Below are 26,749 nucleotides of genomic sequence, written 5' to 3' on the forward strand. Positions count from 1 at the left end.
GCTGGGACCCTCACTTGCCTCTAAACCCTGGAGACTCAAGACTATGACAGCAATGGAAGAGCTCACTGGATTCCTGCCCTGCAGTTGGCTCAGGGAAGGCTCTAACATCCAAACCCTGGTTCTTTCGGGCTCTCTATCACACTGGAAACCAATCACTGCAGTCCGATCCTCTTTTTTAGCATAGGGTGGAAGTGAGATAGTCAGAGATTTAATAGGGTATTGTGTTTTGATTTTTTTCTCTGTTTCCATCTTGATGTTTCATATCAGATAGAAAAGATTACAGTTGTTAAAGTCTATAAGTAGCCAGCTGAAAAAACAAACAACATTTTATAAGATCCTTAAATCATGAGTATCTGCCTGTTTTTTATTTAGAGGCAAACTAATTCAGTCTTTTGTTCAGTTCTCTTGTCTTTCAAAGGGAGTGGTATCTGGACCAGGCTAAATCAAAGGTCAGTTTCAATACAACTGAGAAGGCAGTAGAGAGAAGACAAAGAAATGAGGGTGGGGGAGGGGAAAAGGGAGAGTGCCTTTCTATGGATCCACGAGAACAACATTCAGTGATTTTTCCCCTGGTGGATTTTAAATCTGGTAGGTCATACCTTCAGTACAGTTAGTGGTTTCTGGATTAAAACACACTGAAAGCCAAACCTCCGCCACTCTAGCAGGCTGATTAAGAGAGCTTTTTAAACCTTGATGGTATCCCGTTGTCATTTAATGTTAGTTTCAGCTGAAAAGTGAAAATCTAACACTAGGATGACCTTTTCTATTGGAAATTTCCCTGGCTCACGGTAACATGACTGAGACAAGCAATCATCATACCATAGTTCACCATGTTTAGGAACAAAAGAAGCAGAGTTGAAATCTACGTTCCTGCAAAAAATCCCCTAATTGTGGATCACAACTTATCAAACAGTAAACATTGCAGAGGGCTCAGCTATTAAAATATATATATATATATATATTTATAATAAAACCAAGCAGGGTTTGGTTGGGTGGGAAGGCCAAGTGCCATCATGACTCAAAGATCACCAGTTATCTCTGCTAGAGTCAGTCAATTACATAATGAAGAAATGCTTAGACAAGAAAGCCATTCTTACATATGGCACTAGCCTCAGTCTAGAGCAGCAATTTTCAACGCAGCAGTCCTCTGTCTGGTTGCTTATCTCCAGTAGGATTAATGCTCAAAACACAGTGCTACTGTTCTGTCTGCAACTGACATCAGTCATGCTGTTTTTGATCATTTTAATATGGAAACAGGCTCAAGGTCTGCCTTCCTATTTACTTGATGACAGTCATTGCTCATGGCAAGGAGGGTCCAGTGAGATAATCTGCAGGCTTCCAGGGCAGATTTTTCAAACTCTTTTGTACTTCCATCCAGTTTTTAAGACTGTATCATCCCAAAAGAGGGGACTGCTTTTTCCAGAATGCTTCAAATTACTTGAAAATAGCTGGAGATGTAAAATAAATACAGCAATAAGCCTCAAAATGTAGACAAGCTGCTGAGTTCCCTTCCTTTGCTTGTTTTAACTGTCCTAGAAGGATCAAACTAAAAACAAAAAATTAATCCTGATACTTTCAGGCTACATATAGCAACTAGCTACTTCTACCTTGGAAGAGGTGAGCAAGGTTAAACGTTCACGCCATTCATTCTTAATACAGTCACTGTATTAGTAAATAAAAACACTTAATGTCCAGTTAAATTTGAATTTCAGATACACAATGAATAATATTGTTGCATAAGTATATTGTATTCTAATGCATATATACAGAATCTAGAAAAATGGTACTGAAGAATTTATTTGCAGGGCAGGAATGGAGAAACAGATATAGAGAATAGACTTATGGATGTGGGGAGAGGGGAGGAGAAGGTAAGATTTATGAAGAGAGTAAAACAGAAACTTACATTACCATCTGTGAAATAGATAGCCAATGGGAATTTGTTGTATGTCTCAGGAAACTCAAACAGGGGCTCTGTATCAATCTAGAGGGGTGGGATGGGAAGGGAAATGGGAGGGAGGTTAAAAAATGAGGGGATATATGTATACCTGTGGCTGATTCATATTGAGATTTGACAGAAAACACCAAAATTCTGTAAAGCAATTATCCTTCAATTAAAACATAAATAAATTTTTTTAAAAGGCAAAAAAAAAAAAAAAAGTATACCCCATGTAGATAACTGCTTGCACAAATTCCTGTTCCTGTTTAAAACATTATCTACATGGGACATACTTATACTACAAAATTATTCATTGTGTTATCTGAAATTCAAATTTAACCAAGTATCTCATATTTTATCTGGCAACTACATCTCTTGCAAAATATGGAACCTAAAATTGCAGGCTTGAGGTTGATATGTTATGTCTCGGTCCCAAAGTGATATTTAACCATGTTTGATAAAGTTTAGATTGGCAATTCCTAGTTCCCTGAAATGTCAGTTCATTATGTTTCTGCTCTCCAGACTTCCCAAACAGCTTTCCCTCCAAGCTCCAAAACAGGCTGTCTAAGTCCTCACTAAGCTGTTTTCTTTGCCTCAGGAACACCCTGCTCTTGGATAAATATCACCAAGTACAAGGGGATGTGAATTTGCATATCTGTGTGCATGCAGAAACCCAGCGCCCGCAGTTGACAATATTCCAATTGTCAAATCCACTTTCTATATGAAGGATTATTTCGGGATTATATTTTAAAATGCCTCTTCATCACAGTACCATAGGTTTAGCTAGTATCACCCAAAGTCACTACAATCTTCTGGCAAAACTAAAATCACGATTATTCCTAGATAAAATATAACTGATGATCTCTGAAGTTTCTTGGCAAATAGAGGAAAAAACAATAACTAAACCTACTTCTTTTTTCCAGATAATAATGAAGCAGGTGTTTAAAGGAAGGTATGTGGGACTTCCCTGGTAATGCAGTGGATGGGAGTCTGCCTGCAGATGCGGGTTCAATCCCTGGTCTAGGAGGATTCCATATGCCGCAGAGCAGATGGGTCCATGTGCTGCAGCTGCTGAGCCTGCACTCTAGAGCTGGTTAGCTGCAACTACTGAGCCCATGTGTTGCAACTACTGAAACCTGCATGTTCTAGGGCCTGCCAGCCACAAGTAACGAGCCCCTATGCTGCAATGCCGAGCCTGTATGCTGCAACTACAGCAGCAGCCCATGCACCTAGAGCCTGAGCTCAGTAACAAGAGAGGCCATCACAATGAGAAGCCCATGCTCCACAACCAAGAGTAGCCCCTGCTGTCCCCAGCTAGAGAAAGCCTGAGCAGCAAAGAAGACCCAGCACAGCCAAATAAATAAATACATACATATTTAAAGGAGGGGATGCTTATATAAAACTCCAATTCCTGTGAGAAACAATGATATAATGCCATGTATCTCTTTTGGTGAATTAGCCTAATTAACACTCTCTTCCTTCTTCTAGTCCTTGACATAAAGACTTTTAATACACCAGTGTTTTGAAGAACTGGAAGAGAAAAAGACCAATTAACTTCTTCTTGCTGTAGATTATATGCTACTTGGAAAAGAGATATGGAAGTCATTAATGCTGCTGGCCAGGATTTCATTCTTCCCCTGGGGACACACTGTCAGATTAGACTGCCTTATCCTATGCTATAAAGTGTGGTTATAGGGGGAAATATGATCAGCTCTGGCCAATTAGTAGAGAATAGAAATACTGTGTGTGGCTTCAGGCCTAAATCTCCTAATCACTGGTTCAAATCACTCCTAATCACTAGAGTTCCCTTCTCTCTCTGATTCAAAACCAGCACATTCAAGATTGTCACTGTTTGTTTAAAGTCCTTAGTCAACATCCATGAACACACTTCCTGGTAACTAATGATGGATATAAAACATGTATAAGAAATGCACTTCTGTTGGTTTAAACTACTAAGGTTTGGGATTATTTGTTATTGCAGCAGAGTCCAGCCTAGCTTAACTCAGGAGATGTGCAATTATTGAAGTTTTAGTATATATCCAGCCAAATGAGTCTAAGAAACATTCTATACATTCTCTTTAGAGCCCTGAAACTTGCTGAACAGTTAAGGTTATATCTTTATCACTTTTAATTCTCAACAAACTCTTATGATAACTACAAATTATTATCTCAGCTTTATTGATGGAAAAATAAACAAATGACCTAGTAAGTAGATGTTTAAAGTCACACAGAAAGTAAATGACTGAGAAGGAATTTGAACCCATATCCATTAAGAACTACAGACCATGCTTTCTACCACCTCACTATACTGCCATCCAATTATTTAGCTCTGCAAGTTGGTAAAGGAAAATTCTCCATAGTAGAGAGAGCAAGTCTTGGAACCCCATGGAGGGTGTCCCATGGATGTTTTACTCCCCTTTCTATATGTTGATAGGTCTTGACTATGGGCTGAAAATATAGGGCCACATGTATAATGTCAGAGACGACCTTTGGAACTACATAGGGAAATTAGAGATTCTTTAAACCAGAATGTATTTATCTATGCAAAGGATGCAGAAGAAGAAGATAAACAAACTTAAGAACCATCCTATATAGCACCCACCTGTATCTCTGCTAAACAGTATAGGCAGCATGCAAGTAGAGACCAGTACTTGCCATCCCCCATTGCTATACTCAGAAGAATCAATACCATCAATACCATCTTGTTCATGTTTTTTTTTAAGGGGAATTCTTCTGTAACTTCCATCATAGGTGGAATATCAATTACATAATGGACTATACAGTCCATGGAATTTTCCAGGCCAGAATATTGGAGTGGGTAGCCTTTCCCTTCTCCAGGGAATCTTCCCAACCCAGGGATTAAACCCAGGTCTCCCGCATTGCAGGCAGATTCTTTACCAGCTGAGCCACAAGGGAAGCCCATTTAAGTTCTGTAACTTCCATCATTGATGGAATATCAATTAGATAATGTGGCCTTGGGCACTACAATGCTAACATTTCAAATGCCCCATTGTCTCAAACCAGTTATATGAACACAGACTCCCTCTTAGTGACAATTTTTTTAACTTCTGAGATTCAGTGTCCAGGCAAACAAGGCACATTACTTAATTTTAAGATTCCTTCATGTTAGTATTGGGCTGAATATATTTCCTTATTTGGAAAAAAGGAATAAAGTTTATATTACAGACATTCAGATTCCTTCCTAAAAATATCTTTCTTCATCAGCTTAATTACTAATAACAGGTTGGTTGCTATATCAAGAGGAGTATCAGAATCAGATACACCATGAGAAACAAGCAAATCCAAACACTGACTCAAATGGCCTCACTTTCAAGGACCCTGAATTTCTCTACACTGTATCCCCCATGAACCTCAACCATTTTACTCTTGGAGGAGTGATGGGGAACCTGGAAAAAAAAAAATCCAGAGGACCATATTTCATCCAGGCCAGTAACAAGTCTTCCCCCAAATCCATACCTCAACAGAAACTGAAGTAAAACCTTTACACTGGAGCTGCAAAACCAGTCAACAGAAATAATGCATCACAAACTAATGTGTCAAAACAATTATCTAACTAAGACCAATTGTTAAAATCATGGTGAATTCATGCTTTTGACAGTGCAAAAAGCAAGACTTCAAAGGCATACTCAGAACTTAAAAGTCTTCCTTTTACTGAAAAATAAGTGAAATTCTACCAAAATTCATTTTAGCTTTCCAGGGCTCTCAATTTCAAAGTCAATCAGCTGTACAGGTTTTCTCACTTTTAACATTTGCACTAGCTCAGTCGTTCAGTAATATATTAAGAACAACGTACGTAAAGTAGATTTATAATTGGAAATAGAACTTTCCTTCTTTTTGGGTTAAAAAAAAAACGACTCAGAATTAACTATTGTCTTTCTGTTATTTCAGAGTCTAACACAAAAAGAATAAGGGCTATACTCTCCCAAACAGAAATGTAGTAAATACTTCAAAGTTAAGTTATTCTGCCTTAAAATCTCTCTCTCTTTTTTTTTTTTTTTTTTTTTTGGAGGTGGAGTTCATTTCCACAGAACGATAAACATATAGTTTTCATAATTGGACCTGGATCCTTTTCCAGCCTAATAACACATTAACTAGAGCCAAGTGGAAGAAACCTAATGCTGATGTATACCAGACCCAACAGCTCGTTTCCCCAAGGAAGTGGATTAGCAGCATGATCACAGGACACAGCTCACTGCAGAAAACTATAGCCTCCTACTTTTTGTCTTCTGCTAAAATAGTCATCAGAGAGGGAGGACAGAAGGATTGTGCAGTTTGGGGCCAACTGGAAGGAAGCAAAGATGGTTAGACCTGATCTACCAATGCTAACTCTAAATGCCCTTTGCACCCTTATCAGGTCCAATACAAGAAGCTGGTTCTGTTAGTCAAATCCAATCATCCCCAAATCAGGTTACTAGTGAGTAGTACTACATCAATACAGAATTGATTTTAATTTCTCACAACACATTACAACATATAAAATCTATTGCCTTTTAAAAACCAGGATAAGCTCATTTTATTTTTTTGGAATAATGTTAAAAATGCATTTATACATGATCCTCTACATAGAAAACCCTAAAGACTCTACCAGAAAATTACTAGAGCTAATCAATGAATATAGTAAAGTTGCAGGATATAAAATTAACACACAGAAATCCCTTGCATTCCTATACACTAACAATAAGAAAACAGAAAGAGAAATTAGGGAAACAATACCATTCACCATTGCAACAAAAAGAATAAAATACTTAGGAGTATATCTACCTAAAGAAACAAAAGACCTATACATAGGAAACTATAAAACACTGATGAAAGAAATCAAAGAGGACACAAACAGATGGAGAAATATACCATGTTCATGGATTGGAAGAATCAATATTGTGAAAATGGCTATACTACCCAAAGCAATCTATAGATTCAATGCAATCCCTGTCAAGCTACCAACAGTATTTTTCACAGAACTAGAACAAATAATTTCACAATTTGTAATGGAAATACAAAAAACCTCGAATAGCCAAAGCAATCTTGAGAAAGAAGAGTGGAACTGGAGGAATCAACCTGCCTGACTTCAGACTATACTACAAAGCCACAGTCATCAAGACAGTATGGTACTGGCACAAAGACAGATTACAGATCAATGGAACAGAATAGAAAGCCCAGAGATAAATCCATGATCCTATGGACACCTTATCTTTGACAAAGGAGGCAAGGATATACAATGGAAAAAAGACAACCTCTTTAACAAGTGGTGCTGGGAAAACTGGTCAACCACTTGTAAAAGAATGAAACTAGAACACTTTCTAACACCATACACAAAAATAAGCTCAAAATGGATTAAAGATCTAAATGTAAGACCAGAAACTATAAAACTCCTAGAGGAGAACATAGGCAAAACACTCTCTGACATAAATCACAGCAGGATCCTCTATGACCCACCTCCCAGAATATTGGAAATAAAAGCAAAAATAAACAAATGGGACCTAATGAAACGTAAAAGCTTTTGCACAACAAAGGAAACTATAAGCAAGGTGAAAAGACAGCCCTCAGATTGGGAGAAAATAACAGCAAATGAAGCAACAGACAAAGGATTAATCTCAAAAATATACAAGCAACTCCTGAAGCTCAATTCCAGAAAAATAAATGACCCAATCAAAAAATGGGCCAAAGAACTAAACAGACATTTCTCCAAAGAAGACATACAGATGGCTAACAAACACATGAAAAGATGCTCAACATCACTCATTATCAGAGAAATGCAAATCAAAACCACAATGAGGTACCATTACACACCAGTCAGAATGGCTGCTATCCAAAACTACCAGCAATAAATGCTGGAGAGGGTGTGGAGAAAAGGGAACCCTCTTACACTGTTGGTGGGAATCCAAACTAGTACAGCCACTATGGAGAACAGTGTGGATATTCCTTTAAAAACTGGAAATAGAACTGCCATATGACCCAGCAATACCACTTCTGGGCATACACACTGAGGAAACCAGATCTGAAAGAGACATGTGCACCCCAATGTTCATCGCAGCACTGTTTATAATAGCCAGGACATGGAACCAACCTAGATGCCCATCAGCAGACGAATGGATAAGGAAGCTGTGGTACATATACACCATGGAATATTACTCAGCCATTAAAAAGAATTCATTTGAATCAGTTCTAATGAGATGGATGAAACTGGAGCCCATTATACAGAGTGAAGTAAGCCAGAAAGATAAAGAACATTACAGCATACTAACACATATATATGGGATTTAGAAAGATGGTAATGATAACCCAATATGCAAAACAGAAAAAGAGACACAGATGTACAGAACAGACTTTTGGACTCTGTGGGAGAAGGCGAGGGTGGGATGTTTCGAGAGAACAGCCTCAAAACATGTATACTATCTATGGTGAAACAGATCACCAGCCCAGGTTGGATGCATGAGACAAATGCTCGGGCCTGGTGCACTGGGAAGACCCAGAGGGATCGCGTAGAGAGGGAAGTGGGAGAGGGGATCGGGATGGGGAATACATGTAAATCCATGGCTGATTCATGTCAATGTATGACAAAAACCACTACAATATTGTAAAGTAATTAGCCTCCAACTAATAAAAATAAATGAAAAACAAATGCATTTACTTGTTTTTGTTTGCCTATTTTTCTTTTCCACCGTGCCGTGTGGTTTCACGTGGTTTGAGGGATCTTAGTTTCCCAACTAGGGACTGAACCCAGGTCCTGGGAGTTAAAACACTGAGTCCTAACCACTGAACCACCAAGGAATTTCCTAAGTTTTACTTTTTCCTGGAGTATAGTTGATTCACAACGTTGTGTTAGTTTCAGGTGTATAGCAAAGTGATTCAATTATATATATATATATACACATATATCTGTTCTTTCTCAGATTCTTTTTCCATTTAGGTTATTACAGAATACTGAGTAGAGTTCACTATGCTATAAAGTAAGTCTTTGCTGATTTTCTATTTTATATATAGTGTACATATGTTAATTCTAAACTCCTAATTAGGATATGTTAATTTAATAAGTAGAGGAATGTCAACAAATAAGGATTTTTAATTAAACAGTAGGTTTCTACATTTTTTCCTGGGTAATCAGGAAAGTGTGAATATGAAAAATTAATATGAGACAAATAGCTGTAGAAAATGATACAAATTGTACTAAAAACAGGAAAGACTGATCTAAATGACCAGTCACACAAAAAGTAGAAAGTATGAGTGCTGGTGGGGAAAGGGGTTAGTCAATTTTGAAGTTTACCAAGATAAAGAATTACCTAAATATTCTAAAGGAAAGAGATGAAAGAAACCTCCAGAGTTCATTGTTAATCATGAGATGAGGCACACATACTTTTTATTGAAATATAACTGATATAACATTATAACAATGAATTGAGATATGTGTATTTTGCAAAATGAAAACCAAAGTCTAGTTAATATTCATCACCACACATAGCTACCAATTTTTTTTCTCTTGTGATGAGAATTTTTAAGAGCTGTGCTCTTAGCAACTTTCAAATCTACAACATAGTACTATTAACTAGTCACCTTGCTGTACATTACATTCACAAGACTTATATCTAGAAATTTGTATCTTTTGACTTTGACCATTTTCACCCATTTCACCCACTTGTCATATTTTGTGTAATTTTCCACAAAATATTACAACATATATACTGTATTGCCTTCAATTAGTTCTCCTTCCTAGAAATGGTGATTGCTATTTAATATGACATTCCACAAGATAGCAAACTGTTAACTTGATTCTACTTTGATGAAAAGTTTCTGCTTAGCACAGACTCTTAAGTTCTGTTTTAACTTCAAGTTCATCATATCAATACTCTAAAAAGAACCTTCAGGGGACATGTCATCAAATGGTCTTTCTCCAAGTCATTCTTTCACAAAGCCTTCTATCTAAGAAAGACAGCATTCTCTAATAATGAGCAATGTTGAGCATCTTTTCATGTGACTACTGGCTATTTGTGTGGCTTCTCTGGAGAAATAGGGGCTTCCCTGGTGGCTCAGAGGTTAAAGCATCTGCCTCCAATGTGGGAGACCCAGGTTCAATCCCTGGGTCAGGAAGATTCCCCTGGGGAAGGAAATGGCAACCCATTCCAGTATTCTTGCCTGGCGAATCCCAGGGACAGAGGAGCCTGGTAGGCTACAATCCACAGGGTCGCAAAGAGCTGGACATGACTGAGCGACTTCACTTCACTTCACTTCTGGAGAAACGTCTATTTAGGTCTTCTGTCCAGTTTTTGATTGAGTCGTTTTTTTGATACTGAGTTGCATGAATAGTTTATATATTTTCAAAATTAATCCTTCATTAGTCACATCGTTTCCAATATTTTCTCCCAGTCCTTGGTTGTCTTTCTGTTTTGTTTATGGTTTCCTTTGTTGTGCAAAAGCTTTTAAGTTTGATTAGGTCCCATTTATTTTTCCTTTTATTTCTATTGTCTTGGGAGACTGATCTAAGAAAATATTGCTACAATTTATGTCAGAACATATTTTGCCTATGTTCCCTTATAGGAGTTTAATGGTGTCATGTCTTACATTTAAGCCTTTAAGTCAGTTTGAGTTTACTTTTGTATAAGGTGTGAGTGAGTGTTCCAACTTCACTGATTCACAGGCAGCTGTTTAGCTTTCCCAACACTACTTGCCAAACAGTCTTTTCTCCATTGTATATTCTTGCCTCCTTTGTCAAAGATCAATTAACCATAGGTGAGTGGGTTTATTTATGGGCTTTCTATTCTCATCCATATGTCTGATTTTGTGCCAATACCGCCCCATTTTGATTAGTGTTGGGGGATTCCCTGGTAGCTCAGCTGGTAAAGAATCTGCCTGTAATGCAGGAGACCTCGGTTTGATTCCTGGGTTGGGAAGATCTGCTGGAGAAGGGATAGCCTACCCACTCCAGTACTCTTGGGCTTCCCTAGTGGCTCAGCTGGTAAAGAATCCACCTGCAATGCTGGAAACCTGTGTTTGATCCCTGGATTGGGAAGATCCCTGGAGAAGGGAATGGCTATCCACTCCGGTATTCTAGCCTGGAGAAGTCCATGGACTGTATAGTCCATGGGGTCGCAAAGAGTTGGACATGACTTAGCAACTTTCACTTCATTTGATTACTGTAAGTTTGCAGTATTATCTTAAGTCTGGAAGAGTTATGAGTCCAGCTTTGTTCTTTTTTCCTCAGGATTGCTTTGGCAATTCTGGGTCTTCTATGGTTCCATAAAATCTTTAGGATTATTTGTTCTTATTCTGTGAAAAATGTCACTCAATTTGATAGGAGTCACTTTAAATGTGTGGATTGCTTTGGGAAGTAAGTCCATTTTAACAATATTAATTCTTCAAATCCAAAAGCATGGGATATCTTTCTATCTTTCCATTTCCATCTTTGATTTTCTTTATGAATGGTTTATAGTTTTCAGCATCTAAGTCTTTAACCTCCTTGGTTAGATTTATTCTGAGGTATTTTTTAATGTGATTTTAAATGGGATTTTTTTTTTCACTTTTGCATATTTCATTGTTAGTGTAAAGAAATGCAACAGATTTGGGTATATGAATCTTGTACCTGCTGTCTTGCTGAGTTCATTTATCAGTTCTAATAGCATTTGTGTGGCAATTTTAGGGTATCCTATACAGAATACTGGGCTTCCCTGATGACTCAGTGGTAAAGAACCTGCCTGTCAATGCAGAAGACATGGGTTCAAACCCTGGGTTGGGAATATCCCTTAGAGAAGGAAATGGCAACCCACTCTATTATTCTTGCCTGGGAATTCCCAGAGACAGAGGAGCCTGGTGGCCTACAGTCAATGGGGCTGCAAAGAGTCAGACATGACTTAGTGACTGAACATGCATGCATACACAGAATATCATGTCATTTGTATATAATGATAATTTTACCTCTTCCCTTCCAACTTGGATAATTTTATTTCTTTTTCTTGTCTGACTGCTGTGACTAGTACTTCCAAAACTATATTGAATAGAAGTGGTGAGAGTGGGCATCTTTGTCTTGTTCCATAATTTAGTGGGAAAGCTTTCAGCTTTTTATCGTTTAGTATTCTGTTGGCTGTGGCTTTGTCATAAGTGACTTTTATTATGCTGAGATATTAAATGTCTTAATTTATTTGAGGACATTCTTGAATTGCCCTTCTGGTTCCTGGACATTTGCTGAATCAGCAAATACGCCTAAAAGCCCTTCTCTTTTAAATCATTCATAGTGAATGCAAAACTGGAATCACATTCAGACATACACACAAAACCTCAGATTCTGATACTCCAGAAATTAAAGGAAAGTTGCTCTAAGTAAGACTGACTCTGACCCTCTATAAGTGCAATTTCTGATTCTGACTTTGAGGTTGATGAGAAATGTAACAACAAGCAAAATTTTCAATGGTTCCTATCTGACCTTTTCTCCCTTGCCTATGCCCTCATTCCTAACATGATTAGAATCAGACTGAAGATCCACTTTGGGGTCCTGAATACAAACATTATGACAAGAGAACCCATAACGGCAATAGCTAAACCTTCAGCTTCAAAGATGGTTGCTTCTAAGTTATGACAGTTGTGTCCAATAGATCTTCACAGGTACTTTTGGGGAATTATGCTCTCATAACAGACCAGTTAGAACTGTGCTTTGATGTCAACAAGCATCAAGCAGGATTTGTAGCACAAGCTCAAATTCCCCACATAAACCCCAACTTTACGAACAGAACTACTCTCTCTACCACAGTGGATTCTAAATGCAGTTGATGGTTCATTTACCCTTTGAGCAAAACTCTTATGAAATTCATAGCTCTATCAGATTCTTGTATATTTGCTCCAATCCTGTGGAGCTTCACCTGAAGATATTAGATAGCAATACTCTAATACTATCAGTGATAATTGTGGCTATTATTTAAAACATAGACTTGACCACAGCCTTCTTTCTTTCATTTGAATTCAGCAACATCATGGCCAGTGGTTTTCAATCAGGGATGTACAACAGACTTGTCTGTGGAGTTTAATAATAATGCAGATGTCTAAGACCCACACCAGACTTAATGAATTTTTTACTTGATATTCTTGACATCTTCTAATAGGATTATTATGCTATATTTCAAGGTTTTTTCACTGTAAGTATTCTATTCCTCCATTTTTGTAAAACCAGAAGTAAACTCTCTGAGTTCTTTTTAAAAAAAAAATAGCTTTATTTATTATCTTTTAAAACATTCTAACTTGAGGGGAATGATTTTATTACCTTGCTTTCCATGTCACATTATGCACCACGTTTATTATGAACTGTCATCAGACTTTTCACATTTGAAAATTACTAGCAGTAAATTAACCAAAATCACTTTCAGTTTCTATTATCTACAGATGTTTGTTTTCCTCAGATACTTTCCTGAAAGTTCTATTACCAGGTTCAGGCCAGGGTTTGTGTCTTCAGCAAAGAAGAATGCTCTCAAGAGTCCTGTGGTAAAAGTCCAGATATTTTAAATAATTGACATTTCAAAGAACAGACTCTTGGATACAGGTGTTTAATGACACCAGTGGGCTGAGTCAAGACTTACAGATTTTTAGTCCAGAAGCAAACAATTTCATGCTACTGCTAACCCAGGATCAAGTGGAACAAGAATTAATTAGAGTCCATACTAAATGGACTGATAAGTGAAATTTTACAATATTGCTTTACTGTTGTTGTCATTGTTTTAAGGAGTTTGGGAATAGGCTATTTCTTTCTTTATTTATTTGGCCACACTCATAGGGATGTGGGATCTTAGTTTCCCGACCAGAGATCACACCTGTGACATCTGCATTGGAAACACGGAGTCTTAACCACTGGTCTCCTAGGGAAGTCCCCTGAAATAATGTTCTTTAAATGGTCTATCTTCTGTATCTATAAGAAAGTCCCTGCTCTTTATACTTCAACTACTTTTTTCTGATACAATTTAGAAGATTCTTGTATGAATTTTATTGTGCCTATCTTTGCATGAAATGTTCCCTTGGTATTTCTAATCTTCTTGAAGATATCTCTAGTCAGTCCTATTTTATTGTTTTCCTCTGTTTCTTTGCATTGATTACTGAGGAAGGCTTTCTTATGCCTCCTTGCTATTCTTTGGAACTCTGCATTCAGATGGTTACATCTTTCTTTTCCTCCTTTGCCCTTCACTTCTCATCTTTTCTCAGCTATTTGTAAGGCCTCCTCAGACAACCATTTTGCAATTTTGCATTTCTTTTCCTTGCAGATGGTCTTGATCACTGCCTCCTATACAATGTCATGAACCTCTGTCTATAGTTCTTCAGGCACTCTGGCTATCCGATCTAATCCCTTGAATCTATTTGCCACTTGCACTGTATAATCGTAAGGGATTTGATTTAGGCCATACCTGAATGGTCTAGTGGTTTTTCTACTTTTTTCAATTTAAGTCTGAATTTGGCAATAAGGAGTTAATGATCTAGCCAGAGTCAGCTCCTGGTCTTGTTTTTGCTGACTGTATAGAGCTTCTCCATCTTTGGCTGCAAACAATATAATCAATCAGATTTCAGTATTGACCATCTGGTCATGTCCATGTGTAGAGCAGTCTCCTGTGTTGCTCGAAGAGGGTGTTTGCTATGACCAGTGTGTTCTCCTGGCAAAACTCTGTTAGCCTTTGCCCTGCTTCTTTTTGTACTTCAAAGCCAAACTTGCCTGTTACTCCAGATATTTCTTGACTTCTTACTTTTGCATTCCAGTCCCCTATGATGAAAAGGACATCTTTGGGAAGTGTTAGTTCTAAAAGGTCTTGTAGGTCTTCACAGAACCATTCAACTTCAGCTTTTTCAGCATTACTCGTTGGAGAATATATTTGGATTACTGTGACAGTGAATGGTTTGCCTTGGAAACAAACAGGGATCATTCTGTCATTTTTGAGATTGCATCCAAGTACTGCATTCTGGACTCTTGTTGACTATGAGGTCTACTCCATTTCTCCTAAGGGATTGTTGCCCACAGAAGTAAATATAATGGTCATCTGAATTAAATTCATCCATCCCAGTCCATTTTAGTTCAGTTCAGTTCAGTTCAGTTCAGTCACTCAGTCATGTCTGACTCTTTGTGACACCATGAATCGCAGCATACCAGGCCTCCCTGTCCATCACCAACTCCCGGAGTTTACTCAAACTCATGCCCATCGAGTTGGTGATGCCATCCAGCCATCTCATTCTCTGTCACCCACTTCTCCTTCTGCCCCCAATCCCTCCCAGCATCAGGGTCTTTTCCAATGAGTCAACTCTTCGCATCAGGTGGCCAAAGTATTGGAGTTTCAGCTTCAGCATCAGGCCTTCCAATGAACACCCAGGACTGATCTGCTTTAGGATGGACTGGTTGGATCTCCTTGCAGTCCAAGGGACTCTCAAGAGTCGTCTCCAACACCACAGTTCAAAAGCATCAATTTTTCGGTGCTCAGCTTTCTTCACAGTCCAACTCTCACATCCATACATGACCAATGGAAAAACCATAGCCTTGACTAGATGGACCTGATTCCTAAAATGTGGATGTTCACTCCTGCTATCTCATGTTTGACCATTTCCACTTTACCTTGATTCATGGACCTAACATTCCAGGTTCCTATGCAATACTGTTGTGTACAGCATCAGACAACTTCCATCACCAGTCACATCCGTAACTGGATGTTTTTTGACTTTGGCTCCATCTCTTCATTCTTTCTGGAGCTATTTCTCTACTCTTCTTCAGTAGCATATTGGGCACCTACCAACCTGGGGAGTTCATCTTTCAGTGTCCTATCCTTTTGCCTTTTCATACTGTTCATGGGTTCTCAAGGAAAGAATATTGAAGTGGTTTGCCATTCCCTTCTCCAGTGGACCACGTTTTGTCAGAACTCTCCACTATGACCAGTTGACCTTGGATGACCCTACTCATCATGGCTCATAGTTTCATTGAGTTAGACAAGACTGTACTTCATGTGATCAATTTGATTAGTTTTCTGTGATTGTGGTTTTCATTGTGTCTGCCCTCTGACAGATAAGGATAAGAAGCTTATGGAAGCTTCCTGATGGGAGAGGCTGACTGTGGGGAAAACTGGGTCTTGTTCTGATGGGCGGGGCCATGCTCAGTAAATCTTTAATCCAATTTTCTGTTGATGAGAAATGCTGGACTGGATGAAGCACAAGCTGGAATCAAGATTGCTGGGAAAAATATCAATAACCTGAGATACACAGATGACACCACACCTGTGGCAGAAAGCAAAGAACTAAAGAGCCCCTGGAGGAAAGTGAAAGAGGAGAGTGAAAAAGTTGGCTTAAAACTCAACATTCAGAAAACTTAGATCATGGCATCTAGTCCCATCACTTTATGGCAAATAGACGGGGAAACAGTTACAGATGCTATTTTTGGGGGCTCCAAAATCACTGCAGATGGTGACTGCAGCCATGAAATTAAAAGACACTTGCTCGTTGGAAGAAAAGATATGACCAGCCTAGACAGCATATTATAAAGCAGAGATATTACTTTGCCAACAAAGGTCTGTCTAGTCAAAGCTATGGTTTTTCCAGTAGTCATGTGGATGTGAGAGTTGGACCATTCTGGAATACCAGACCATCTGACCTGCCTCCTGAGAAATCTGTATGCAGGTCAAGAAGCAACAGTTAGAACTTGACATGGAACAACAGACTGGTTCCAAATCAGGAAAGGAGTACATCAAGGCTGTATATTGTCACCCTGCTCATTTAACTTCTATGCAGCGTATACCTTGAGAAATGCCAGACTGGATGAAGCACAAGCTGGAATCAAGATGGCCGGGAGTAATATCAATAACCTCAGACATGCAGATGACACCACCCTTATGGCAGACAGCGAAGAAGAACTAAAGAGCCTCTTGAAGAAAGTGAAAGAGGAGAGTGCAAAAGTTGGCTTAAAGCTCAACATTCAGAAAACAAAGATCACGGCATCCGGTCCCATCATTTCATGGAAAATAGATGGGGAAACAGTAGAAACAGTGGCTGACTTTATTTTTTTATTTTTGGGGTTCCAAAAACACTGCAGATGGTGACTGAAGCCATGAAATTAAAAGACGTTTGCTCCTTGGAAGCAAAGCTATGACCAACCTAAACAGCATATTAAAAAGCAGAGACATTAGTTTGCCAACAAAGGTCCATATAGTTAAAGCTACGGTTTTTCCAGTCTTCATGTATGGATGTGAGAGGTGGACTATAAAGAAAGCCTAGTGCTGAAGAATAGATGTTTTTGAACTGTGGTGCTGAAGAAGATTCCTGAGAGTACCTTGGACTGCAAGGAAATCCAACCAGTCAATCCTAAAGGAAATCAGTCCTGAATATTCATTGGAAGGACTGATGCTGAAGCTGAAACTCCAATACTTTGGCCACCTGATGGGAAGAACTGACTCATTGGAAAAGACTCTGATGCTCGGAAAGATTGAAGGCAGGAGAATGGAACAACAGAGGTAGAGATGGTTGGATGGCATCACCGACTCAATGGACATGAGTTTGAGCAAACTCTGGGAGTTGGTGACAGGCAAGGAAGCCTGGCATGCTGCAGTCCATGGGGTCGCAAAGAGCCAGACACGACTGAGTGACTGAATTGAACTGAACTGTATGAACTGTTTTCGATTATTTTCTGTATTCTTGTTGCTCTGGCATTTGGGGCCACAATGACTGGGAAAAGTCTCTCCTAGGACTTACCAATTCTTAGGTGTAGCAAGCATAACAAGTGACTTGCCCCAGAGTGTGCCTTTCATATTCAAACTGACAATCCAGAGTTCATACTCTCAACTTCCTCTTCTATCTGCTTCATGTGTTCTAAGATGTAATATTCCTCTGTCCTAAGTAACCCAGAGCCCGGTACCAGACCACTAGAAAGAATTCCTATACTTTGGAGTCCACTGAAATTATTCAAACCAGCCAATTTAAAGATTGCTTACTCTGCCTTGCCTTGTTTTTCCAATAAAAACAATAATGAAGTCTCCTGCCCATGCTGTCCCCTTGCCCCATCTTCCTCCTGACCAATTTTAGTGCTTTCCTACATGGCCTGGCATGACAGGGCATGCCTGTCTCCTTAAGAACTATGAATACGAACCTTTCCAAATGGCAGTCATGGTTTGTTCTATAGGCTTCCTTATACCCGAACAATAATAAAACCTACATTTAAAAACCATTTTTTATATAAGTTGAAATATTTAAAAATGAAATTTGAGTCTTACTGACTCCCATAGTTCAGAAACTGATACCAAATGTCCTTAACTTTCAATGGCAAAAGAGTTATTTTACATATTCAATAATAATGTCTTCCTTTTTACCAGAATATAATTGGAGAACTCTACTACCTAAATAACATCTTGCCTAGAATGTCATATTGAGATTGATGCTCCTCGGATCAGGCAGGAACTGATGTGGCTTTATTATGAAGTCAATACCTACAAAGGGCTCTTAGGATAACTACCCTGCTATCCAGTTTACAAGATCCAGCCTTACAGGTGGTTAAGTACCATCACTTCCTGGCAGGCAAGGAACCTAGTTACTTTGGGGACTTCAGTAAAAGAGGAACTTACACAAATGGATAAGTACTGCAAGTGAAATAAGGTGGAAGGAATTTGTTGAACTTGATTTCCTTGCCTTAGGAATGCAAATAATAGAGGCATTAAAAGTCCAATCTGAGCTTCCTTATGAAAACCTCCAAAGAGAATTTTGTAATTATTAAAAACTATGTCTCTAGATTTTGCAAAGTATGTAAGAAAACCTAAGTGAGAGTGAAAGCAAAAGTGCAAGTGGCTCAGTCATGTCTGACTCTTTGCAACCCCATCAACTATACAGTCCATGGAATTCTCCAGGCCAGAATACTGGAGTGGGTAGCCTTTTCTTTCTCCAGCGGATCTTCCCAACCCAGGAATCGAACCAGGGTCTCCTGCATTGCAGGTGGATTTTTTACCACTAGAAAAACTAGAAATGTGGTAAATTAACACTTTTGCTACACATTGGTAAATAATAAGGCCATACCTAATGAGACTAGGCTTACCTTATGATCGAGGTTAATCTTTCTTTGATATTATTATGATCACAAGGAAGAAGGAGAGAGGGAAGGAGGGAGAGAATATAAGGAAAAATTATAAAAGACTTTGAAATTTAGTGGATATTCTGGCTAGCTCATCCATCTGGATAATCTGTTTTTTTTGGGTTTTTTTTTGTTTTTTGCCTATATCTAGGCTATTTTACAAGGTTACAAAGACAAAGATTAGCTTGTAGAATGCAAATAATTTCTCTCCATAGAAATGTAAATTGTGATCACAGAAAAGCAGTTGATTATCACCCTACAGATATTGCAAATTTTGCCAATTCTGTGTGCATCTATAAATTTACCTCAGCAATCCTTGTCAGACTATAAATATGCAATACTTTGCATTCTGTTTTAAACTGGTTGTAAATATCTCATTGATTTCCTCATTAATTCATGATTAAATAAAAATTTTGACACATCTCTATTTCATATCTGTGTAAGAGACATGATTATATCCTCTTTTGAAACATGACTTTTTATTACTGAATAAAGATATAATGCCATTTTATAGAAAAATATATATATACCATTTTACAAAAAATTATTTATGTAATTACATACATGAAATATATGTGTGTGTGTGTGTAAGTGTGCATGCTAAGTTGATTTAGTCATGTCTGACTCTTTGCAACCCTATGGACTGTAGCCCACCAGGCTCCTCTGTCCATGGGATTCTCCAGGCAAAAATACTGGAGTGGGTCACTGTGCCCTCCTCCAGGGGATCTTCCCAACCCAGGGATTGACTCCCATCTCTTATGTCTCTTGCATTGGCAGGTGGGTTCTTTACCATTAGCGGGAAGCCCCACGTGTGTGTGTGTGTGTGTGTGTGTGTGTGTGTGTGTGTGTGTATGTGTACAAACAGCTGTGTGTCATTCAGGGAATAATACTGAGTAACTGAGTGCCAGAGATCCAAAGATAGACAAGAAAGACTGACTCACTGACCTCAAGGAGCCTAAGTTCTAGTGGACCTAACACTCACTCAATGTTTGTCTAGCTCATGTGACCAAAATCAGAAAGCTTTCAGGCAGGGAAGAAAAACACTCACTCAAACAATGTTTGTCTAGCTTATGTGACCAACATCAGAAAGCTTTCAGACAGGGAAGAAAAACAAACTTACAAAAGTCTCTCCAAAGTAATCCTTTCTCAATAACTAATTATTGCTTAGGAGTACAATATATCACCAAAAGGAAAAAAATTCAGAGTAAAATAACAGGTTTTATATAAAAAGGGGGTAAGTAAATTGCTAGACTCATACTTGGAAGTTCTGGGTATCTCTTGTTAGGAACATTGTGCTTTTATGGAAAAGAGTTTCCACTCAAGTTCTTCCAAATCTGACTCAAGAGGTTATGTAATGCCTCTAAACTTTTGTTTTTCCATTTGTACAAAAAGATAATAATAACCATTTCATGGGACTGTCGTAAACATGGTACACGCCTGGAACACAGTAAATGCTTAAATAGGTGTTAGCTGATTTTATTAATAATATTATTTATTGATGCTCAGTTCTTGATCAGTATTCAACCAATGTTAAATGTATCTCTCCAAAGTAAATGGGAAGAACGAAATCTGTTTCAAGTTCCTCTAAAATATGGGAGACCTAAAATTATATTACTGACGTTCTCTTAGTCGTTAGGGGGGTAAAAATCTCATTGTGTACACAGAGATCTTAGGAATGAATTGGAAATTTTACCTGCAGTCCAGGATTCCAATGCTGTATTATCAGAGAAGACTACACAAGTCTCTCTTTCTCCTAGAATCTTCCTGTGCATAAGCAACAAACTTGGAATGACTTGTGCCATTAGCACTTTATTACAAGTGACGACTGGGTAATTTCTACCAGGCCAGACTATAGGATGACAAGAAAGAGGGCATTCAAGGAGAGATGGCTGGTTACTCAAAGCCCACAGTGTTGAAGGTGATCCTTAGTAGGAGATTCAAGGTCGGAGGTTACCCAGACCCAGACTCTGCCAGCAGCCCTTTGAGCACCTGTGTCCTCCGCAGCATCACACTCCTAAACAAACAAGTGGTGGGTGTGCTCAGCAGTAGGCAGGGTCTCAAGTTCATCATAACTCCAATGGTATTTCACACTTAACCTTGCCCTGCAACTCAACTCAAATTCAGAAAATCACAACAGTTTCATGAATGCAGAGGGCATTTCATCTCATGGCAAAATTGACTAAATAAGAGTTCACAATGCCAAAAAAAAAAGAGAGAGATAAAAATCACAAGGCCAATAAGAAAATTACAAGATGAAATAAACTGCCCCGCCAAAGTTGTTCTAACAGAGATCACCTGGTGCCTATTTGCTGGGTAGGACTGGACTTCAAGTTATTATACAATTAACGTGTTACACTGAGAGCCTCCCACATCATATTCAATGTCAATAGCTTAGTGTTAACAAAAAAACAAAGGTCACATTAATGAAGCACTTTTGTCTCCAAAACTGTGTTAGGTGCATTACTAGTACAATCTTAAGGCTGGGACCATTAACCTCCCAGTAAGATTAAAATGGGTTGTATTCATCTCTTTTTATAAGAGAGAATAAATTATTTGAGGGGTTTTAAGAGTTATAAAAATAATATTCTTTGCTACCTCCCTCTACAACTAGAAAAAAAACTAAATAAACAAATATGTGTATGTAGATAAAATGAATTACTTGAATCAAGTCGGACAGATGCTTCATTCATACATGTAAATATTTGCTGACCTCAAAGAACCAGATTCTACACACACATTAAAACAGGCACATACATTGCTTGAGTGTTTTTCCAAAGCCACTAAACTGCAGCCTAAAAAGAATGGCTCTAGATAACCCTGGGACTTTTGATCTGCTGAGAAGAGTCTCCAAGTTTGGGGCCATTGTTTCCTGTCCTGGGTAAGTGAAGATCACTGGAGATCCTCCTCCACTCTCCCCAGCAAAGAGTGTAGCAGCTCCTCTCAATCAATGTCAAAGTCCAGCATTTAAGAGTAGCAGTTTGAAAGGGCGCTTAATGAGCAAACTGCCCAGCACACAGCGCTATTAATACCCATGGAAGGGGAGCACGCATGCGTCCCGGTTCGCCGGTGCCCAATGACAAGTCAAGCTAATCACTGCCTACAAAATAATGCGCTCAGAACTTCACCAGAACCATGTTCTCGCCAGAGACACACCCGGCCCGGCCAAGGTGCCCAAGGAGATGGAGGTTGCTACCTGACTCTCTCCGTGGCTCCTCCCGTTCTCCGCCTTGAAGATGGACTTGGGTTTCCGCGACTTGAAGTTGCCCATGGTGGAGCGCAGCACGTCCAGCCGTGGGGGCTGCTCTACATGCTGCGGCTCACTGGGCGGCGGCGCGGGCTCCTCTAGCGGAGGCCTGGCGTCGGGGTAATTTTCTTTATTGTCTTCATCTCTAGAATAGGAAAGACTTGGGTTTAGAAAGCACGGAAGACTCTAATAACCCGCCCTGGGAAAGAGGCTGGCGATACCCACTGCTGTTCATTTACATGGTACTCGGCAAACTTTTTAGTGTAGACTGTTTCAGAGGGACTGAACTTCACTTTTTAGAACATGCCACACCCCCTTCCAGTCTTTGCTAGAGGGTACATTTTCTGTAGCTGTAGCTTTGTACATGCTATCGTATTTGCTTTCCTTTTTTCACTTCAATATGGTTTCACATATGTCATATTTTTCTTTCACAATAATAATGTGACATATCCCAGTTAGCTATGATCATCCCAACTTTATAGATTAAGACTCTAAACCTCTGTGACTAAATAAGGTGCCAAACTGAAGGGCTAATTCACTCAGACCTGGAGTGGGCCCTCAGTCTCTTGTGTCCATGGCTCAAGGTGTTGATGTTTGCTCCTCACTGGCAAGTGTTCAATCATCTCCTTACAACTTTCAGAGGCATTTAAAAGTTTAACTAGAGGGGCTTCCCTGGAGATCCAGTGGTTGAGAGTCCACCTTGCAGAGCAGGGGACACAGGTTTGATTTCTCATCAGAGAACCAGGATCCCATATGTGGCAGAGCAACTGAGCTCTGAGCTGTAACTACTGAGCCCAGGCAATTGGGGCCCACACACCACAACTAGAGAGTCTGCGTGTTACAGCTTAAGATCCCACATGCCACAACTAAGACTCGATGCTGCCTGATTAATGAGTTCATTAAAGATAAATTATAAAAAATGTTTAACTAGAATCTATTTTAATAAGATACATACAACCTCAATAGAATATAAGACAAGGGCCAAATTTCACCCAACCAAGCCACCTATTTAAACAACACTTTCAATGCAAAGCCAAAGACCCAAGTGTCTTGGTTCTGTTGGTGTGAAATGGCTGGAGAAGACTGATTGGGCTGGCATTACCTGCACATACTCAGCACTAGCAGAGCACTGTTCATGTTCACCCATCAATCAAATTCAATGCAACATCATCCCGCCATTTCAATTTCCTCAAACACAGTGATGTAATAACACTCTTAAGTCATTTGTCCCTCTTAAATCTAGATGTATTTTAGAATTCAGCAACTACCATGGCCAAATGGAGCATTCCCCTTCCATCAGCGGTCCCCAACATTTTTGGCACCAGGGACCAGTTTTGTGGAAAACCACTTTTCCACGGACAAGGTGGGGGATGGCTCAGGCAGTACTGTGAGCAATGGGGAACTAGGGAACTGAGCAGCAGATGAAGCGTCATGCTTGCTCACTCACCTCCTGCTGTGTGGCCTGGGTTCCTAACAGGCCAGGGAGCCAGTCTGTGGCCCAGAGGTTTTGGGGACTCCTGCTTTATATGATCAATATCATTGTCCTGAACCCACTGGCAGCAATTTGGTATTGGTCATGTGATTCTGTAGGACTGGCCACTTCCCCCTGTGGGTGCTTTCCTCTCGTGCTCACTGACCAGAAACAGCCATAAAAAGAGATTTTGGCAAGGTCAGCTAGGAAACACTTCTTCATGGAAGTACTTCCTCATGACTCAAGAATACGTTGAGCCAAGAGAAAAGACTAGCAAATGAAAGATTGCTATGCCTGCTGCTCAGGATGTCTTTTTACAGATAAAAGATTAAACTAATTAAAATGCTACCAGGAGGATGAGCTGTCCAGCTAGTTCCTGGGAGAAGAGCAAAGACAACATGGGGGTGGGAGGTCTGGAGCATGGCCAGGGTGCATGCAGTTGGGCAAGATGTGGAAATAAAATTATGTGAAAGAGTTAAACTTAAGCCTCAGGACAAACTTAGTATCTGGTAAAGGAAAATCCAACAGGCGAAATAATTCTTCGTGTTAGTTCAGTTCAGTTCACTCGCTCAGTTGTGTCTGACTCTGCGACTCCTGCCAGTAACACTGGTTACTATTTTCCCTTAATATCATTTACAATTAAAAAAAATTCTAAGTCACTAATAGGTTTGGAAACCAGTATCAAACTATGAGTTTGAAATAAATGTCTCTAGTTCATTTGAAATATCTGTCTCACACGACAGACAAATACTACTCATGTATATACTCCATGTTCTTGGGTAAGCAACAAAAGAAGGAAGAACAGCTTTTACCATAACCTAAATGTTTCTTAAAGAGATGGAATACCAGACCACCTGACCTGCCTCCTGAGAAATCTGTATGCAGGTCAAGAAGCAACAGTTAGAATTGTATATGGAACAAAAGACTGGTTCCAAATTGGGAAAGGAACACATCAAGGCTGTATTTTGTCACCCTGCTTATTTAACTTATATGCAGAGTACATCATGAGAAATGCTGGGCTGGATGAAGCACAAACTGGAATCAAGATCACCAGGAGAAATATCAATAACCTCAGATATGCAGATGACACCACCCTTATGGCAGAAAGTGAAGAGGAACTAAAGAGCCTCCTGAGGAAAGTGAAAGAGGAGAATGAAAAAGTTGGCTTAAAACTCAACATTCAGAAATCTAAGATCATGGCATCCAGTCTCATCACTTCATGGCAAATAGATGGGGAAACAATGGCAGACTTTATTTTGGGGGGCTCCAAAATCACTGCAGATGGTGACTACAACCTTGAAATTAAAAGAAGCTTGCTCCCTGGAAGAAAAACTATTACCAACCTAGACAGCATATTAAAGAGCAGAGACATTGCCAACAAAGGTCTGTCTAGTCAAAGCTATGGTTTTTCCATAGTCATGTATGGATGTGAGAGTTGGACTATAAAGAAAGCTGAGCACTGAAGAATTGATGCTTTTGAACTGTGGTGTTGGAAAAGACTCTTGAGAGTCCCTTGGACTCTAAGGAGATCCAACCAATCCATTCTAAGGGAAATCAGCCCTGAATATTCATTAGAAAGACTGGTGCTGAAGCTGAAACTCCAACCGTTTGACCACCTGGTGAGAAGAACCAACTCATTGGAAAAGACCCTGATGCTGGGAAAGATTAAAGGCAGGAGGAGAAGGGGGATGACAGAGGATGAGATGGTTGGGTGGCATCACCAACTGGATGGACATGAGTTTGAGCAAGCTCCAGGAGTTGGTGATGGACCAGGAAGCCTGGCATGCTGCAGTCCATGGGGTCACAGAGAGTTGGACATGACTGAGCTGAACTGAAATGTTCCTCATTCAAGGAGAATTCTAGAACACTCAAGAATAAGAAAAAAGTGACTTTTCAAATCTAAAATGACTCTTTTCATAGACTGCTTCCTAGAAATAAAACCTGAATTTTGTTTTTATGTCATATTTTCAAGGCACCCAAAAGATGTAAATGTCATTCTTGACTTGAAGAACAAGGAAGGTTGAGGGGAGGGGGAAGCATCTTTCTCTTATTATACAAATATAAAACATAAATACAAAAGTCGTCTTTATGAATACATTTCCAACCTATTACTGGTTCCTCAGAATCCCCAAACCAGAGTACAGGTAATGTAATTTATGTCACTTATTGCAGTCAGCCATAATTGAGAATGAACATGGTGTTCTAAAAAGAACAGGAGTCCAAAAGATCCTCCCACTTGTTAGAAATGCATCCTGAGCCACACCACCTCACCTCTGCGCCCTCCTCCATAAGATACTATGCATCTCTAGTACAGTAGTACAGGTAGTAGAGTCTCTGTGAAATGCCTACCAAAGAAAGTTGGCTCCAGACCACAGTCCAATAAATGGGGGCTATTGTTACTCTTACCTGGGGCCTAAGGTGAGTAGCTGTTTGCAAAGAAAAAACTGAAGGGCTATTTTTAGTCTTTCCAATGCCTCCAGGATAAATTCCAAACTCCTTTGCAGGGTACTTAAACCTTCTGTAATCAGGTCTTCGTTTATCTCTGGAACTTTATTTCTTACCACTCCGGGCCTCCTCAGCTCTCAGGGTTCCTGCCATCCTGAACTGCTTGCTTCAACTTGAATTCTCTCTGCCCTCTGTTGGCTAGCCAGTAATTTGTTCCCTCTGCTTGGTAGCATCATAGTTTTTTGGCCTTATATTCCACCAAAAAAAAAAAAAAAAGGAGTCATGTGCCACAGGTAATTTTCTTTAGGAATCCATCCGAGAAACCTCACTGAGCTATTTGGTCCTTCTAAGTGAGTCTTCTGTTTCCCTGTAGTAAAATAGCACTTAATGTACTGTAGCATCGTCATCTATATTTTGGTCTATCTCCTCCAGTTGCACTGAACCCCTGGGAGCAGAGACTGATTTGTATTTCTACATCCCATATCTGTCTCCACTGGTTTCTGATGCACACAAAAAAGTATGAAACAAAGGCCTTCAACAAATGTTCCTCATCCAACAAGTGGGCTTTTGTGTCACATGTACCAGAGT

General features: G+C 39.4%; 1 protein-coding gene across 8 annotated transcripts in view; it reads right to left on the bottom strand.

The window, feature by feature from the left end:
- Positions 1 to 26,749, bottom strand: part of FAM13C (family with sequence similarity 13 member C) — a 138,211-nt gene that overhangs the window by 100,920 nt on the left and 10,542 nt on the right. For all 8 annotated transcript variants that reach the window (XM_043925530.1, XM_043925532.1, XM_043925531.1 and 5 more), the window contains one exon: positions 22,195 to 22,390. In XM_043925530.1, coding sequence (XP_043781465.1) covers positions 22,195 to 22,269 — 75 coding nt within the window. In that variant the 5' untranslated portion in view covers positions 22,270 to 22,390. The remainder of the gene's footprint in view (positions 1 to 22,194; positions 22,391 to 26,749) is intronic.

The sequence above is a fragment of the Cervus elaphus genome, chromosome 15 (genome assembly GCF_910594005.1).
Source record: "Cervus elaphus chromosome 15, mCerEla1.1, whole genome shotgun sequence".
NCBI classification, from domain to species: Eukaryota; Metazoa; Chordata; class Mammalia; order Artiodactyla; family Cervidae; genus Cervus; species Cervus elaphus.